We start from the raw sequence: 15318 nt of genomic DNA, 5'->3' as shown, positions 1-15318 counted from the left end.
TGATGATGGTTATGCTGCTGAAAGTTGAGGAGAGGTGGTTAGTTCTCATTGGATATGGTGGTTACCCCTGATTTAAGCAATTTTCAAAACTGGCTAGCTAGCTACTTAATTTGCAAGACTAGGGAAGATGGATGAAGATGAGAAAATGGACCTAGTTAGTCTTGGCCTGTGTTGGGAACATTCCTGTAAATTGAGTAAAAACTGCTATGAGTGAGCAAGTATCTCTGCCGTTCAAATCAGTATTAGACAAAATGTTCAAGATTTTCCTCCTGTTTTACTGAGTGAAGTATGTTTATAAAAAAAAGCACCGAAAAAATAAACACCAAATTAAGTGCATCCTGCAATTCACAATGTTGCTTTTCCTCAAATTAAACAAACACAGCTCGAAGTTTCACAACTGGTCTTGCCTTTTAATGGGGTTTCAAACAAACTCCATACTTCCTCTTCATATAGAAATGTTTTGAAGCCATTGCTTATTTTTTCCATTCCTGAGGTAGTTTTCCAGGCTCACTAAATTAAATGAATCATTTTTACAATGGGAAATCGACAACAAACTGAAACTAGAACTCCAACTAAAGTAATGCAATAACATAGTCAAACCATAAGTTAGCAAATGCATGATTCAAAAGTGAATAGTTTTGCGAGATGTTTGTCCTTTTCCTTTTGAGGGATTTTTCTTCCTTCTAAAAGTTATCTGAAACCAGTCTGAGTATATGACTAGACTGGTCACAGATAACCATGCATCTTCCGCCCCCTTTTTTCTGCTTTGTTATTTTTCCCTCCCGACAGGGAACTTTCAAGCAGTTATTGGATGGAGCACTCCAGAATTATAGGGAGGGGATAGCTTGATCTGGGATTGGACATAACTCAGCACAACGTTGAGGGCCGAAGGGCCTGTACTGTGCTGTAATGTTCTATGTTTCTATGACAGCTCTTGAGCCAGTTTTTTAGTATGACCACTGCTTCCTGTACCAAATTGCATTCAAATTGAGACCAATAAATATCTAGGAAATGAAAAAACAATTGTCTTTATGAATTTGTAAATCCTTGGTAAATCTATTCTACTATCAGGAAATGACAACACATTTTAACGTTTTCACATTGTGTAGCTGAGTTTATAATGGTTAGATGGATAAATTGGAGTCCCACAAATTATAATTGTTAAAAGGACCACATTCTCAAAAATTGAATGGCCAGATTGGTAGCTGTTGTGAAGAATTCCCTTTTTAATACTGTTAGATTTGTTGACATCGATGGATGCAATTTATAGAACAAGGCTCTATAATGGGAGCACCATCTTGCAAAACTACCAATTTATCAGCAAAAATTTCCTGGGATAGAAATAGAAGGAATCAATATAAGTATAGTTTATTATTTCAGTGCATAAACACAACAGGCTGAAGATATTTCTATATTTCCCTGACCTTAACTGTGCATTATAGAGCACATCAGTTGCACACATTTTAAATAGTACAGCAGTAAAATAATCTGCACAAATTTACTGCATCCTGAACAGCTGTATTTTACATTCAAAGTTCAAGGGTTCTTAAGTGTTAATTCCTATTTATTTATGGCAAAGTTAGCATTTGACAATCCATAAACAAAGTTACTGCATTCTAATTTAGTTCCAATCAGAGTTCTTGAGCTTTTTAAAAAAAAAAGTTGTCAGTACTACACATTTTGATAGTGGAGTTTTGCAAAAATCAAAAAACCAGGTGATATTTCTAAAAGTAGAATTGATGTAATAATAGAAAATAGATGTACGTTGCCTTTGTGCTACTATGGGGACACAAAAGTTTGATATAAGAAATAAAAACAAAATGTTTGGCACATTGCGCCAACTGTGGCGAGAGAGAGAATGAGTTAACATTTTATGTTGATCTTCCATTGGAACTTTCTGAAAAGATCATAGACCTTAACTCTTATCTCTCCACAGATGCAGCCAGACCTGCTGAGTATTGCTGCTGTTTTGTTATTTGATTCCCAGCAACTGCAGGACTTGGCTTTCATGTGAGGAATTAACATGTCCAGCTGATTAACATTTGGGGACTGAAATCTCAACAATGAAAATGACACTTTTTTTGTCAACCAATGTAATCCTTGTTTAACTGCTTTACATGCATGGACTTTTATGAAACAGATAATTATGAATGAATTTAGGGGAGAGAACAAGATAATTGAGAGAAAGATTAGCAATATAACTAAGATCTGTTTCGAGGAAGAAACAAGTCAATAAAATATACAGTGTAAGCCATCTAATTTTCATTGTTCTAAACCTCCTGAGATACACTGTATTAACCTTGTGATTCCAGCCAAATAATTAACATTATATATCATAGTTTTTTGCTAGATTCTGTACATCTTCAGAGGTGAAGCCATTGTTCTTCATCTGTAACAGAAGGTTGAAGAGTTGTTGCACTTGTTCCCTTTCTTTTCCTACAAGGACTGAAACCATCTGCACAAACAAAATTTAGTCATTTAATCCTATAATAAGTCACTCATTAACTAATTAGCCTGTAGGCATATCAAATACAATTTGTTAATGACTGTTGTATTGTCTGCAAGCTAGTTTCATGCAGTCATGCCTCCAGCATGTCACTTTGTTGACTGTTTGCAGATTGAATGATTTTGCCATTTATGATGGTTTTGTGTAAAGTGCACCTTGTCACAATTTTTCAGTCCTGTTTTAGATATTAACATTCATCTCTTAATCTATGCCTAGAAATTGCATTCTACAATGTTTTGTTGTTTGGACTAAAAACAAGCTGATGGATCCAAATTGACATGCACTGTCCATACCAGGTGAGTTGCATGCCAAATTGGTTTGTGCACCCCAGAGTCAGAGTGCCCACCAGAAACTAATGTTTCTTAAGTCCTTCACCTTCACAGATGCAGGCTCTAACATCTGTTCCTGTCTCTCTGGAAATCTGTATCATTACTCTTTGTCATGTTATAAAGGTTCACATCGAACAGTGGCACAGTGGTTAGCACTGCTGCTTCACAGTACCAAGGACTTGGGTTCAGTTTTTGGCTTAGGTCACTGTCTGTGTGGAGTCTAGCTGTCTCCCAGAGTCTGCATGAGTTTCCTCCCACTATCTGAAAGACATGCTGGTTAGGTGCATTAATCATTCTAAATTAGTGCTGTTCAGGTACACTGCAGTGTGGTGACTAGGAAGTTTTCACAGTAACTTCATTATGTACAAGTAGGCTTACATTTAACACTGCAAACTTTAAACTATTAAGCAACTACAAAGTTTGACCATGTATATAAATATAGCACTGCCAAAATGGGCATGTATAGTTTATCTGCCTGGAATGAGTGATAAAGCAAACTATTTATTTAGACAAGTATTTAGCTGCCTTCTCATAACAATTTATAAGTCATTAAGAGCACTTTCCTCCTCTTGAAACATCAACTAACCTGCCCTTCTGCCACCATTATTGCTTCAGGTTTGTCTTCAAACTCCATAATTTATATCATTCGGAATGCTGCTTTTATATTCAGAATGCTGCTTTACACTGTTATCTGCATCAAGATCTAGCTACTCATCATGTTAGATTTCACACTCCCTGTGACCCAGATAAATGACTTCATGATCCTCATTCTCAAATCTCTCCACAGGGCTTCTTTATAGTATTTTCCTTCAACCAGTTGTCCTCTCATTCCCACTTAGTTGTAGTACCTGCAGTCGCTAAAATCCTGTTCTTGCAACTCACCCACAGTATAATCGTCTTCCTCTGATTTCTAAACTGTCTTAAATATCTTGAATTTTACTTTTTTTCTCCTGACCTTGCTCTGGTTTCTCTCCTCTTTATGATGTGGGTATGCCGGCGTTGGACTGGCGTAAACACAGTAAAAAGTCTGACAACACCAGGTTTTAGTCCAACCTATTTATTTGATAGGTTTAATAGGTTTAATATTCTCACTAGCTTTCGAGGGGACAGCCTCTTCGTCAGGTGAATGGAGAGTTCTGGCCTCAGACAGAGCATATAAAGCACAGACAGTTTAGAGATTACTGATTAAAATGTGAATCCTTACACCTAACCTGCTGTTCAAGACCTGAAGTGGCTGACAATGTGAGTGGTAGGAGCACTGATCACAGTTTAAAGAGATGTGCTGTCTGGAGACATTACACATCTCTTTAAACTGTGATCAGTGCTCCTACCACTCACATTGTCAGCCACTTCAGGTCTTGAACAGCAGGTTAGGTGTAAGGATTCACATTTTAATCAGTAATCTCTAAACTGTCTGTGCTTTATATGCTCTGTCTGAGGCCAGAACTCTCCATTCACCTGACGAAGAGGCTGTCCCCTCAAGCTAGTGAGAATATTATCAAATAAATAGGTTGGACTAAAACCTGGTGTTGTCAGACTTTTTACTGTGTTCTCTCCTCTTTAGCATCTACTAATTATCCACTTCAGTAAATGCTGTCACATGCTTTTCAGTACATGAGATCTATCATTGCTTGTTTTATTATTGATAAGCATCAGCACATGAGTAACTGTGCTTACTTCAAAACAAAAAGAATGTATGGTAATGACATCTAGGTTTTGGTTCTGGTCTGAAGTAAGACTGATGCTTACATCAGTTGTGCTGAGATTGAGCCTGCTGCTGTCCTCTGAATACTAATCTCCCTTTGCAGATTGTTAGGCCAGTCAGCAGCACTTAATTTGCATGAGACCAAAGGGTTGAAGTGTCTTGAGGTGCACTGCCAAGTAGGGTGGTGGAGGCAGGCACACTAGAGTTGTTTAAAGCTTACCTAGATAGGCAAGCAAGCAGCCTAGAGATGGAAGGATACAAAAGACTGCTCTAAATAAGGATCAAGAGCCTCAGGACGTTCCTGGGAATCAATAGATTCCTGTGGGCCGTCCAATGTATTTTTGGCTCACCTGTCTTACCTTTTGAGCTTTTAGGGATCTTCTGTGAATGTCTGTATAAGCTGTGTATGTTTAGTGTTTTTTTTTTAATGGCGGTCTACCTTGTTGGCCACCAAGGGGCATACATGTGGTGGGTCGTGCGAGGGCTGCTCTTGGATGTTGCTTTGAGTTGCCTAGTGCTTCATGTCATTAGTGTACACTTAAACTGGACCAACTGATGGGCAACATGACAGCTCAGTGACTATCACTGTTTGCTGTGCAGATACATGGACCTGGGTCAGTGTCTGTGGGAGTTTGCACGTTCTCCCTGTGCTTGCATGGGTTTTCTCTAGGTGCTCTGGTTTCCTCCCACACTCCAAAAACATGCTTTTAGACTGATTTGGTGTTAACAAATTGTCCCTAAATTAGACCTCCCTTAATCTGACACACATAATTCTCTAAATTTGCACACCTTTATTGTGGAGTCCAAAAGGCATAGACAAAATTCAAAGGTAGAAGGATTGGAAAGAGCACTCAGTGAATGTTAAAATGGCAGTGTGGGCTTGTTGGGCCAAACGGCCTGTTTCCTGTGCTGTGCTGTTCTTTGTGTATTGCCTTAATGCACCACACCCACTCCACCCCCATAATTCCAATAACCAAGAATCTTATACTTATGTAATTGACTTTAAGTTTGATGGGAGAAACAGTTGAGGTTGATTGTTTATTTACAGCCATTATTTTTACTCTCTCTTTACCCCAAAGGAAAGAATATTCAACAAATGAACCATTAGCATGAAAGATCCATCTGTGGTTTATGCAGGAAGTTATGAGAATTAGATTATAATAACAGGGTGCCCACCTAATTTTATGCCCCTTGCTGAAAACTCAGCTGATAAAAATCCAGGCCAATGGTTCTCTTTTTCCTTGTCTACTGCTTCCCCCTCCTCCTTAAATCCTTAATTTCTCAAACAAACAACATTTCAACAGGTCTCAACCAGTCTCACAGCTTCTTATTATAGACTTCCAAATGACCTCAAGCATTTCAATTTTTGCAAAACTATTGTACTTAAATAAATAATGATGCAGACAAAAGTAAAAACAGGCAATTACTCAGCTGATACCAGCCCCTATCCTGAAACACCTTCAGCTCTGCTAATTTATTTCTTAACAGAGAAGATGGTGGCACTGTGGCAATGTCATTGCACTATTAATCCAAAAGTCTAGGCTAATGCTCTGTCGGCATGGATTCAAATCCCATCATGGCAATGGCAGATTTTAATAAAACCTGGAATTAGATGGTGACTATGAAACTATCAATCGTCATAGAAAAAAAACATCTGGTTAATTAATATCCTTACCTGGTTTAGCCTAAATGTGATTCCAGATCCCCAGCAATGTGGCTGACTCTTAATTACCCTCTAGCACACCATTCAGTTCCATGACAATTAGGGGTGGGCAACAAATGAAACAAAAAAAATTCCTGAGCATCTGTCTTTGGTCCTTAAACAATAGCACAGGCAGATGCAAAATAACCTTCACAGTTGGACTTTGTTAGAAATGCAAACTGAAGAAGTATCTCTGAATGTGTTTGCAATGTTGTCAGTTTCTTTTAAAAATAAACCTGGATTAATGATGGAAGGTTTAAGTAACAAGAAGAGTAAGTGAAAGGGGAAATGCAAATGGCAGTTTAACAGTGTGTGACAAACAAACCTTTTACCCGCCAAGGAAGAAGCCCAACAGAAGAGGAATCAATGCCAGATCTAGCAATTGAAAATGAACCAGAAAAGTCAAGGGAAGCATTGGATAAGATCTAGGCAGTAGCAATCAACTTGTGGCAAGTAACACTCACATCATACAAGCACCAGGCAATGATCATTTCCAAGAAGAGAGAATCTAACCATCTCCCCATGATATTCAATGGCATTATCAATTGTTGAATCCCCCACTATCAACATCCTGGGAGTTACCATTGACCAGAAACTAAACTGGACTAACCATATAAACACTGTGGCTACCAGAGCAGGTCAAAGGTTAGGAATCCTGCAGTGAGTAACTTGCATCTTGACTCCCCAAAGCCTATCAACAATCTGCATAGCCCAAGGCAGGAGTGTGATGGAATACTCCACTTGCCTGAAAGAGTGCAGCTCCAGCAAAACTCAAGAAGCTCGACACCATCCAGGGCAAAGCAAGCCACTTGATTGGAATCCAATCCACTACCTTCAAAGCTCATTCCCTCCACCACTGACAGCAGTATTTATAAGATACATTTCAGCAACTCACCAAGACACCTAAAGTGGCCGACAATGTGAGTGGAAGGAGCACTGATCACAGGTTAAAGAGATCTTGGGTTCATGTCACACTATCTGTAACCCCCGTGACTTGCCTGGGTTTGCGAAACCTCACTCTGTGCTGTCTGGAGACAATACACATCTCTTTAACCTGTGATCAGTGCTCCTTCCACTCACATTGTCGGCCACTTTAGGACTTGAACAGCAGGTTAGGTGTAAAGATTAGCATTCTAATCAGTAATCGCTAAACTGTCTGTGCTTTATATGCTCTGTCTGAGGCCAGAACTCTCCATTCACCTGACGAAGAGGGAAACCTCGAAAGCTTGTGCGTTTACTATCAAATAAATCGGTTGGACTAAAACCTGGTGTTGTCAGACTTTTTACTGTCTCATAGAAGACAGAGGGTGGTGGTGGTGAAAGGAAAATATTCAGACTGGAGGCCAGTTACGAACGGTGTATCACAGGGATCAGTGCTGGGTCCTCTGCTATTTGTGATTTTAATCAATGATTTGGAAGAGGGAGCTGAAGGGTGGGTTAGTAAATTTACTGATGACACCAAGATTGGTGAAGTAATGGATGAGGTGGAGGGCTCTTCTAGGCTGCAAAGAGACATTGATAGGATGCCGAGCTGGGCAGAAAAGTGGCAGATGGAGTTTAATCCTGATAAGTGTGAGGTGATTCATTTTGGTAGGACAAACTTGAATTTGGATTACAGGGTCAACGGTACAGTTCTGAAGAACATGGAGCAGCAGAGAGATCTTGGAGTTCATATCCACAGATCTCTGAAGGTTGCCAGTCAAGTGGATAGAGCTGTGAAGAAGGCTTATATTGTGTTAGCGTTTATTAACAGGGGGTTTGAGTTTAAGAGCTGTGGGGTTATGCTGCAGTTATACAGGACCTTGGTGAGATCACATTTGGAATATTGTGTGCAGTTCTGGTTACCTCACTATAAGAAGGATGTGAAGGCATTGAAGAGAGTGCAGAGGAGATTTACCAGGATGCTGCCTGGTTTGGAGAGCAGGACTTATAAGGAAAGGTTGAAGGCTTTTCTCTTTAGAGCGGAGGAGGATAAGAGGCAACTTAATAGAAGTTTATAAGATGATGAGGGGGAATAGATAGAATGGATGTGCAGTGACTATTTCCTTGGGTGGATGTAGCTATTACTAGGGGGCATAACTATAAGGTTCACGGTGGGAGATGTAGGAGAGATGTCTGAGGTAGATTCTTTACTCAGAATGGTTGAGGTGTGGAATACACTGCCTGCTGTGATAATGGAGTCGGACACTTTAGGAACTTTCAAGCAGTTAATGGATAGGCACATGGAGCATACCAGAATGATAGGGAGTGGGATAGCTTGATCTTGGGTTTGGACATAGCTTGGCACAACATTGAGGGCCAAAGGGCCTGTACTGTGCTGTACTGGTCTACGTTTCAATGTTTCTAACTTTTCCCTGCAGTCCACCAATCCTATTCTCTTTTGGATTCCTCAATTGAATTTGCCTCCACCAAACCCTCAGGCAGTGCATTCCACATCCCACATCCCAAACACTTGCTGTGTAAGAAGGTTTTCTTCATTTTGCTGTTTCTTCTTTTACCAATTGCGTTAAGTGAACATGCTGTGGTTCTGGATCCCTTTGCCAATGGGCACAATTTCTCCCCATCTACTGTCCTAATCCCTCATTATTTTGAAAACCTCTATTAAATTTCCTCTTCCAATCTATCCACAAAGCTGAAGCTCCTCGTCCTGTAACCATTCTCGTGAATTTCTCCCCACCTTCTTTAATGTCTTCACAATGTGCCCAGTTCTGGCCTTCAAATTATAACAAGGATATAACAGAACTGGAGAAAAAAAGATTTACAAGGATGGTGCCAAAATTTTATGGTAGATGTTATGGTCACCAGGAAAGACTAAACAGGCTGGAGATGGCCTGATAGAGACCTTAATAATCATCAAGAGGCTTAATAAGGTAGGTGCAGATAAGAAGTTTCTTCTAGTGGGGTTATGAATATAAGATTGCCAGTAATGAATCCAGCAAGGAATTCAGAAGAAATGTCTGTGCTCAGAGAATGGATAGAATGTTAAACTAACTATCAAATGGGAGTAATGGTTGAGCTAATCAGCACAGATTCATTTAAGGGGAAACTAGATAACAACACAAGCAAGAAAGAAATGAATATGTTGATAGGATGAGAGGAGGCTCCCATAAACACTGCCACAGACCTATTACACTGAATTACTTTTAAATTCTATGCCATTTTTAACAAAGTAGTTAAATTTCAAACAAAACATACCTTAAATCTTTCTGTTTTGCACAGATGAATAAGATGCTGATACACAAGACTGGGATCATTTTCTAATAGATATCCTTTCAAAGCTTGAATAATCATGATGAATACATCACCTTCCAGTTTATTGCTCATCATGGATGGTAAGTCTTCAGGTTCTATATTTTTTAGTAGTTCTGCACAAGCAGCAATATCTTTCTTGGCCTGCAACAAACTTAAGACTTGGCCGAATTCATATGCATTTGTCGGCTTTAAATTAGCTCCTTTTTCCAGAGGTGGATGAGAATTTCTAAAGGCTCCTTGCCTGGCTGATGAATCCTCACTTATTGCAGAATCCATTTGCACAGCTTTGGGATTATTTGGAGTTTCTTGCCCACTGGCAGATTCAATTACATTCTCCTTTTCTTCATCACTATCAGCAACCTTGGGAAGATAAAAATGGTAGAATTTGAAAAACTTTGTGGGTAGTTAAACTTGACAGCAGCATCAAATAATACCTTAAAGCAAAGAAAAGCTACTCAACAAACTAAAATGAAATGTTGTATACGGTTAGGATTGGGGAGGGAATTGGCTGAAACTGTAGGCAAGGAACTTAAACAAAAGTGCTTGTTAGTCCACTTATACTTCATTGCAGCAGTATTAATGCAGGAAGGCTTTGTGGAATCAGGACGTGAGGTACTTGCTGAAAAATAACCAGCCTTTGGCCTATTCTTTGAGTAATTATGTGGTAATTACAGTAATCATGTCGCTGATCTAGTTAAGTTTCTGGTCAAAGATTATGCCCAGGATGTTGATGCTGGGGGAATCAGGAATGGTAATATGTTTGAATGTCAAGGGCAAATGGTTAGACTCTCTCTTTTTGGAATTCCCTTGCTTTTAGATGGTTGAATACATATTCCATACATTCAAGCCATTAGTGACTCAAGTATAGCTGCTGTATAAAGTGCAAATAAGTTTACTTTCATAAGATTGCTTTTTTTATTTTTCTCCACTGCTGTCTGGATACTGCATTCAACCTATGACATATCTGAGAGAGATTTCAGAGCATAAAAAGCTGATGGATGTGTCATGTGAAGGTTTATTTATTACTGCTTGAGAGTAAACTTCACCACTTTTACCCAGGCAATAAAATATTGTAAAACAGCAGGCCGATAATGTAGCAGGACATTCCATCTCAGAGTTACAATCTTTATATTATCTGACTTAGAGAGGAATGTAACCTGGGGAGCAACAGCTAATGGAAAAAAAGTCAGAGGGTGAGATGTAAATTATTGCACCAATAGAGTGATTTGACAAGAACAGTTACCTATATTTAAAGCATAGGAGGGGAACTAGGAGGTAAAGAGAGCACGAGGAGTGGAAGCAGAGCTAACAAAATGGTTGTATGACAGCAAGACATCAAAAACATCACTAAAAATAATATATTTATGTTTATAATGTTATAGGTGTATAATCTCAATAATCTAAACAGATAATTTATCTTCCAAGCACAGTTATCCAACATGATGCTGAAACACAGGAATCAGGAAAACCTCTGGTTCAATCCTAGTTTAGGGAGGACAGTTTAAGAACACAAGGTCTTTAAGACGGAGATGAGGAGAATATTTTTCTCTCATAGATAGGGTGGTTAATCTGCGAAATTCTCTTCCCAGAAAGCCACGGAGGATGGGTCATTGAATTTATTCGGTGGGGGGGGGGGGGGCGCGCGCGGTGAGGTTCCCCTTGGTTGAATAACCGATCTCAGTGCACACATTAGGAAGGCTTATTTGGGTAAGATTCCGCAAGGCATCAGTGAAGCTGTACCTACCAAGTATCTGGACTTTCAGCAGGAAAAGAGTTGGTGGGTGATAGGTCAAAGGAGAAAATAATTTGCTATTTTGATTGAAATTCAGGGCTAAACATAACCCTTTTTTAAAATAATTTTCATATATCTGCAGTTCAAAATTGGAGCTGAAATTCCATATGATGTACTCAACTGAACAAAACAGTGTACAACATATTTCTACTATCAAAATCCTAAACTTCACTTCTTGTTTAGCTGAAATGAAACAGAACCGATGTTATGCAGCTAAAGCACAGACATCATTATGGGGGAGGAAGTGTTAGGTGTATTAAGGTAGGCAAATCCTCAGGGCCATATGGCATCTATCCCAGATTACTGATGATGTGGAGATGCTGGCATTGGACTGGGGTGGGCACAGTGAAAAGTCTCACAGCACCAAAGTCCAACAGGTTTATTTAGAATCACAAGCTTTCAGAGCGCTACTCTCCATCACCTGAAGTTTTTTTTGGTGGGGGCCTGGAATGCACTGCCAAGTGAGGTAGTTGAGGCAGACACGTTAGTGATATTTAAGGTTTATTTGGATATACATATGAACAAGCAGGGAATAGAGTGATACAGGCAGTTGGTCTAGAAAGAACAATATGATCGGCACTGGCTTGAGGAGGGGTGCAAAGGGCCTGTTCCTACGCTGTGCTGTTCTTTGTTAGAAAATACTCTTCAAATTAAAATTATATTCATTTGACAGAAGCTGTGCAGGTTTAATCTTCTGTATTTTCCTTCCTGGTTGTTGTATTCCCTTATCCTAAGCATTGGCTTGCCTTCCCTATTCGGATGCTAAAATACATGTTGCCTTTATGTTGTTCAAAACAGGTGACAACGGAAATTAATTTAGCAACAAAGTAGACAACGTTTGAGAGTGAGAGCTATTAAGAGCAAGAGACAGAGATGAAGGGAGAAGGTGCCTTTTTTAATAAAGAATTCACTGTCAGAAAATTGTGTCCTCACTTGCAGCACATGTTTTTCAGTGCATGCTTGGAGCCAGTGGGGATGCTAGGAGGAGAACACAGGGCCAAGACTCACTCAATTTTTCAATTTCCCATTGTGTTGCACTTTTAAGTATAATGTAAATGGCTGCACGGCATTGGAGGACATTGTTGTAACTTTGCTACTATGGCTAATTCTGAACTTGAACTCTCACAATTCTTCCTCCTTATCTCCATTTCTGATGTCAGGTGTTCAGTCTTTACTGTTTTTTTTTAAGTCCTTTGGATTTCCCCAAATTCTTAGCAGTTTATAGTTTCAGGATTCCTTTAAATAGTTTTTTATCTGTTTCCCACCTGGCTAGTCTGATTGACAGGCCAGATGGCTATCAAGCAGGAAAGTCTGCAGTCAAGGCTATAGCCAAGGAGGGCAGATAGATCTAGTTTGGAATGGGTGGGGTTATGTTCAATGGTGGCTGTGGGAGCCCAATTGTGGATAAAGAGCAGGACCGGGGGGGCGGGGGGGCGAGAACTGTCAGATTGGTAGGGTTTGGTTTACTGGAGAGCTTCTTGGGATTGGAGGAAGCATTCCTTCTTCTGTTCACCTACAAGCAGTGATGTAAACATTATGATTCGGTACTTCTTGCCTCTCTTTACACGCCAGGTTTCCTGAGGCTTGGGAAAATGAACTGACATGAATTAAAAATAGAATGATAGTTAAGATAAGGACTCATTATAATACTTAAATGAGCAACACACTTCTGACTAGCTGAGTGTTTTCTTGTTCTTCATATCAGATATCTGAAGTTTGCAAGCTGGCTCCTGTTTCAGATTTTTTGAATCTTAACCTTTGATCCAATCACAACCTGTTAAGATTCAGTCCCTCCAGTCTGTGGCTGACAAAGGTGTAAATTATAGGTTTTCAGCAATTGGATAAATTTGGCAGTGCAAAAAGGCATGAAAATTATCAGTCTTTGTCATTCATGCACGATATATGATCTGAAACTCAATTCAGCACTAAAAAAGGAAACTAACTCGGTGTAGTCTGAGACTGGAGCGTGCAATGAAATCAGTAGCCAGTTTGCAGTGTACACTGAAAATAAAAACGTCAGTTTTCCATTGTTAGGCTGGAGAAAGTAATGACTTATCCAAGACTGAATGGCAATCAAGCAGTCTGATAGCACAGAAGTAGGAAGCAGTCAAGGGAATTCGAGGTGACAGAGAGGTAGAGCTGAGCATCGTTGGTGTTCATGTCATAGCTGACCTCATACCTTTGCATTTGTCAAACACACAAAAAGTGCTTTTCTGATCGGACTTACATCTGCAATCCTGCATTTCCAGTTGGGAACTTTCTAACAGGGAATAAATCATGAGAAATAGTGGCAATGCAGTCTGTTATCTTTCTATTACTTATATTGGGTGAAAAATTACATATTATAAAGTTTACTTGGATGTTGCTGGGTTGGTGTATGGAACCAATTTGCTAGCAGCCAGTGGCTTCCACCACTCCACAGAACGTATTTGTAACCATCAGGGTGGGATTTTCCAGCCACGCCCACCCCAAAGCCAGAAAATCCTGCCTCAGGTTAATGGACTTTTGCACGGTCTGTGTCCTGCCCGCTACAATTCCCATGGTAGGATGGGAAAATTCCGCCCGTAGTGTAATTTGGCAGCCTGGTAATATTTAAACCACTTTCATGGCAATTTGGATGGTTTGGCGAGCAAATTAGCACACAGCTTCCTGTCTCCTGAATGCGAAGTTTGTTAAAGCCACAAGGGAGCAACAAGAGATATCCCCGAATAGCTGCTCTGAATCGAGTGGAATTATAGTTTCCATTTGAATTGGTTAAAAATTGCCTTGCAATCTTGCTGGATGATTTAGAATAAAAAATATACCTCCTGTATTGGGATATCTTTTCTCATTTTTTCTTCCTTGCTGGTCTTGTAAAGAAGTTCCTCTTTTCCCATCTGCTTCAAAAGTTCAGAAACCTCCAGCAATTCTCTCTGAGCCTCAGCAACATTGGAGTCAAGCTTCAGTAGTTTATTGAGGTCCTCAACACTAGATGTGTAACACTGGAAAAGAAAAATGATTTTCAGAACAGAAATCTGTGCTAAAGGGTATTGTAATGAACTATAAATGTCCTTTAAATTGATGCTCACCACAGTGATGTTGTTTAATTCAGATTCTAAGGAGATTATGCCCACGTGCCAGCTTTCTGCATATGTGGCAAAATTATGCTCAAGGATCTGATTTTAACTTCTTCTGTTTGGTGGAAACTGGCAGTCATTTATCCCCCTGATCCCACTGTTAACCTGTTAAAGCTGGTTTTCTGGAGGAATGATGTGGAGATGCCAGCATTGGACTGGGGTAAATACAGTAAGAAGTCTCACAATATCAGGTTAAAGTCCAACAGGTTTATTTTTTAGCAAGAGCCACAAGATTTCGGAGCGCTGCTCCTTCACCAGATGAGTGGGATTTCAATTCACAAACAGGGCATGTAAAGACACAAATTCAATTTACAAAATAATGGTTGGAATGCAAGTCTTTACAGGTAATCAAGTTTTAAAAGCGCAGACAATGTGAGTGGAGAGACGGTTAAGCACAGGTTAAAGAGATGTGCATTGTCTCCAGCCAGGACAATTCGTGAGGTTTTGCAAGCCCAGGCATGTCATGGGGATTACAGATAGTGTGACATGGACCCAAAATCCCTTGCAACTCGGCCACTGTCGTCTACCTGATACGCTGCAGGAAAGGATGTCCTGAGGCATGGTACATTGGGGAGACCTTGCAGATGCTACGACAATGGATGAATGAACACCACTCGATAATCACCAGGCAAGAGTGTTCTCTTCCTGTTGGGGAACACTTCAGCAGTCACAGACATTCAGCCTCTGATCTTCGGGTAAGCATTCTCCAAGGCAGCCTTCATGACATACCACAACGCAGAGTCAATGAGCAGAGACTGACAGCCAAGTTCCACACACAAGGACAGCCTTAATCGGGATCTTGCATTCATGTCACACTATTTGTAACCCCTATGACTTGTCTGGGCTTGCAAAATCTCACTAACTGTCCTGGCTGGAGGCAATACTTATCTCTTTAACCTGTGCTTAACCCTTTCTC

At 39.9% G+C, this 15318-nt stretch overlaps 1 protein-coding gene across 4 annotated transcripts in view; it reads right to left on the bottom strand.

The window, feature by feature from the left end:
- Positions 1-15318, bottom strand: part of LOC145346479 (sperm-associated antigen 1-like) — a 114494-nt gene continuing 99176 nt past the window's right edge. For 3 of the 4 annotated variants that reach the window (XM_080193792.1, XM_080193794.1, XM_080193793.1), the window contains 3 exons: positions 14091-14267; positions 9438-9854; positions 1-2455 (listed from right to left, as the gene is read on the bottom strand). In XM_080193792.1, the coding sequence (XP_080049918.1) occupies positions 2327-2455; positions 9438-9854; positions 14091-14267 (723 nt within the window). In that variant the 3' untranslated portion in view covers positions 1-2326. The remainder of the gene's footprint in view (positions 2456-9437; positions 9855-14090; positions 14268-15318) is intronic. The other variant, XM_080193795.1, reaches the window with a different exon arrangement.

This window comes from Carcharhinus amblyrhynchos, chromosome 8 (genome assembly GCF_965287045.1).
Source record: "Carcharhinus amblyrhynchos chromosome 8, sCarAmb.v2.hapA, whole genome shotgun sequence".
In the NCBI taxonomy this organism is placed as follows: Eukaryota; Metazoa; Chordata; class Chondrichthyes; order Carcharhiniformes; family Carcharhinidae; genus Carcharhinus; species Carcharhinus amblyrhynchos.
Note: the sequence above shows the minus strand (reverse complement) of the source record. Positions and strands in the feature narration are given on the sequence as shown.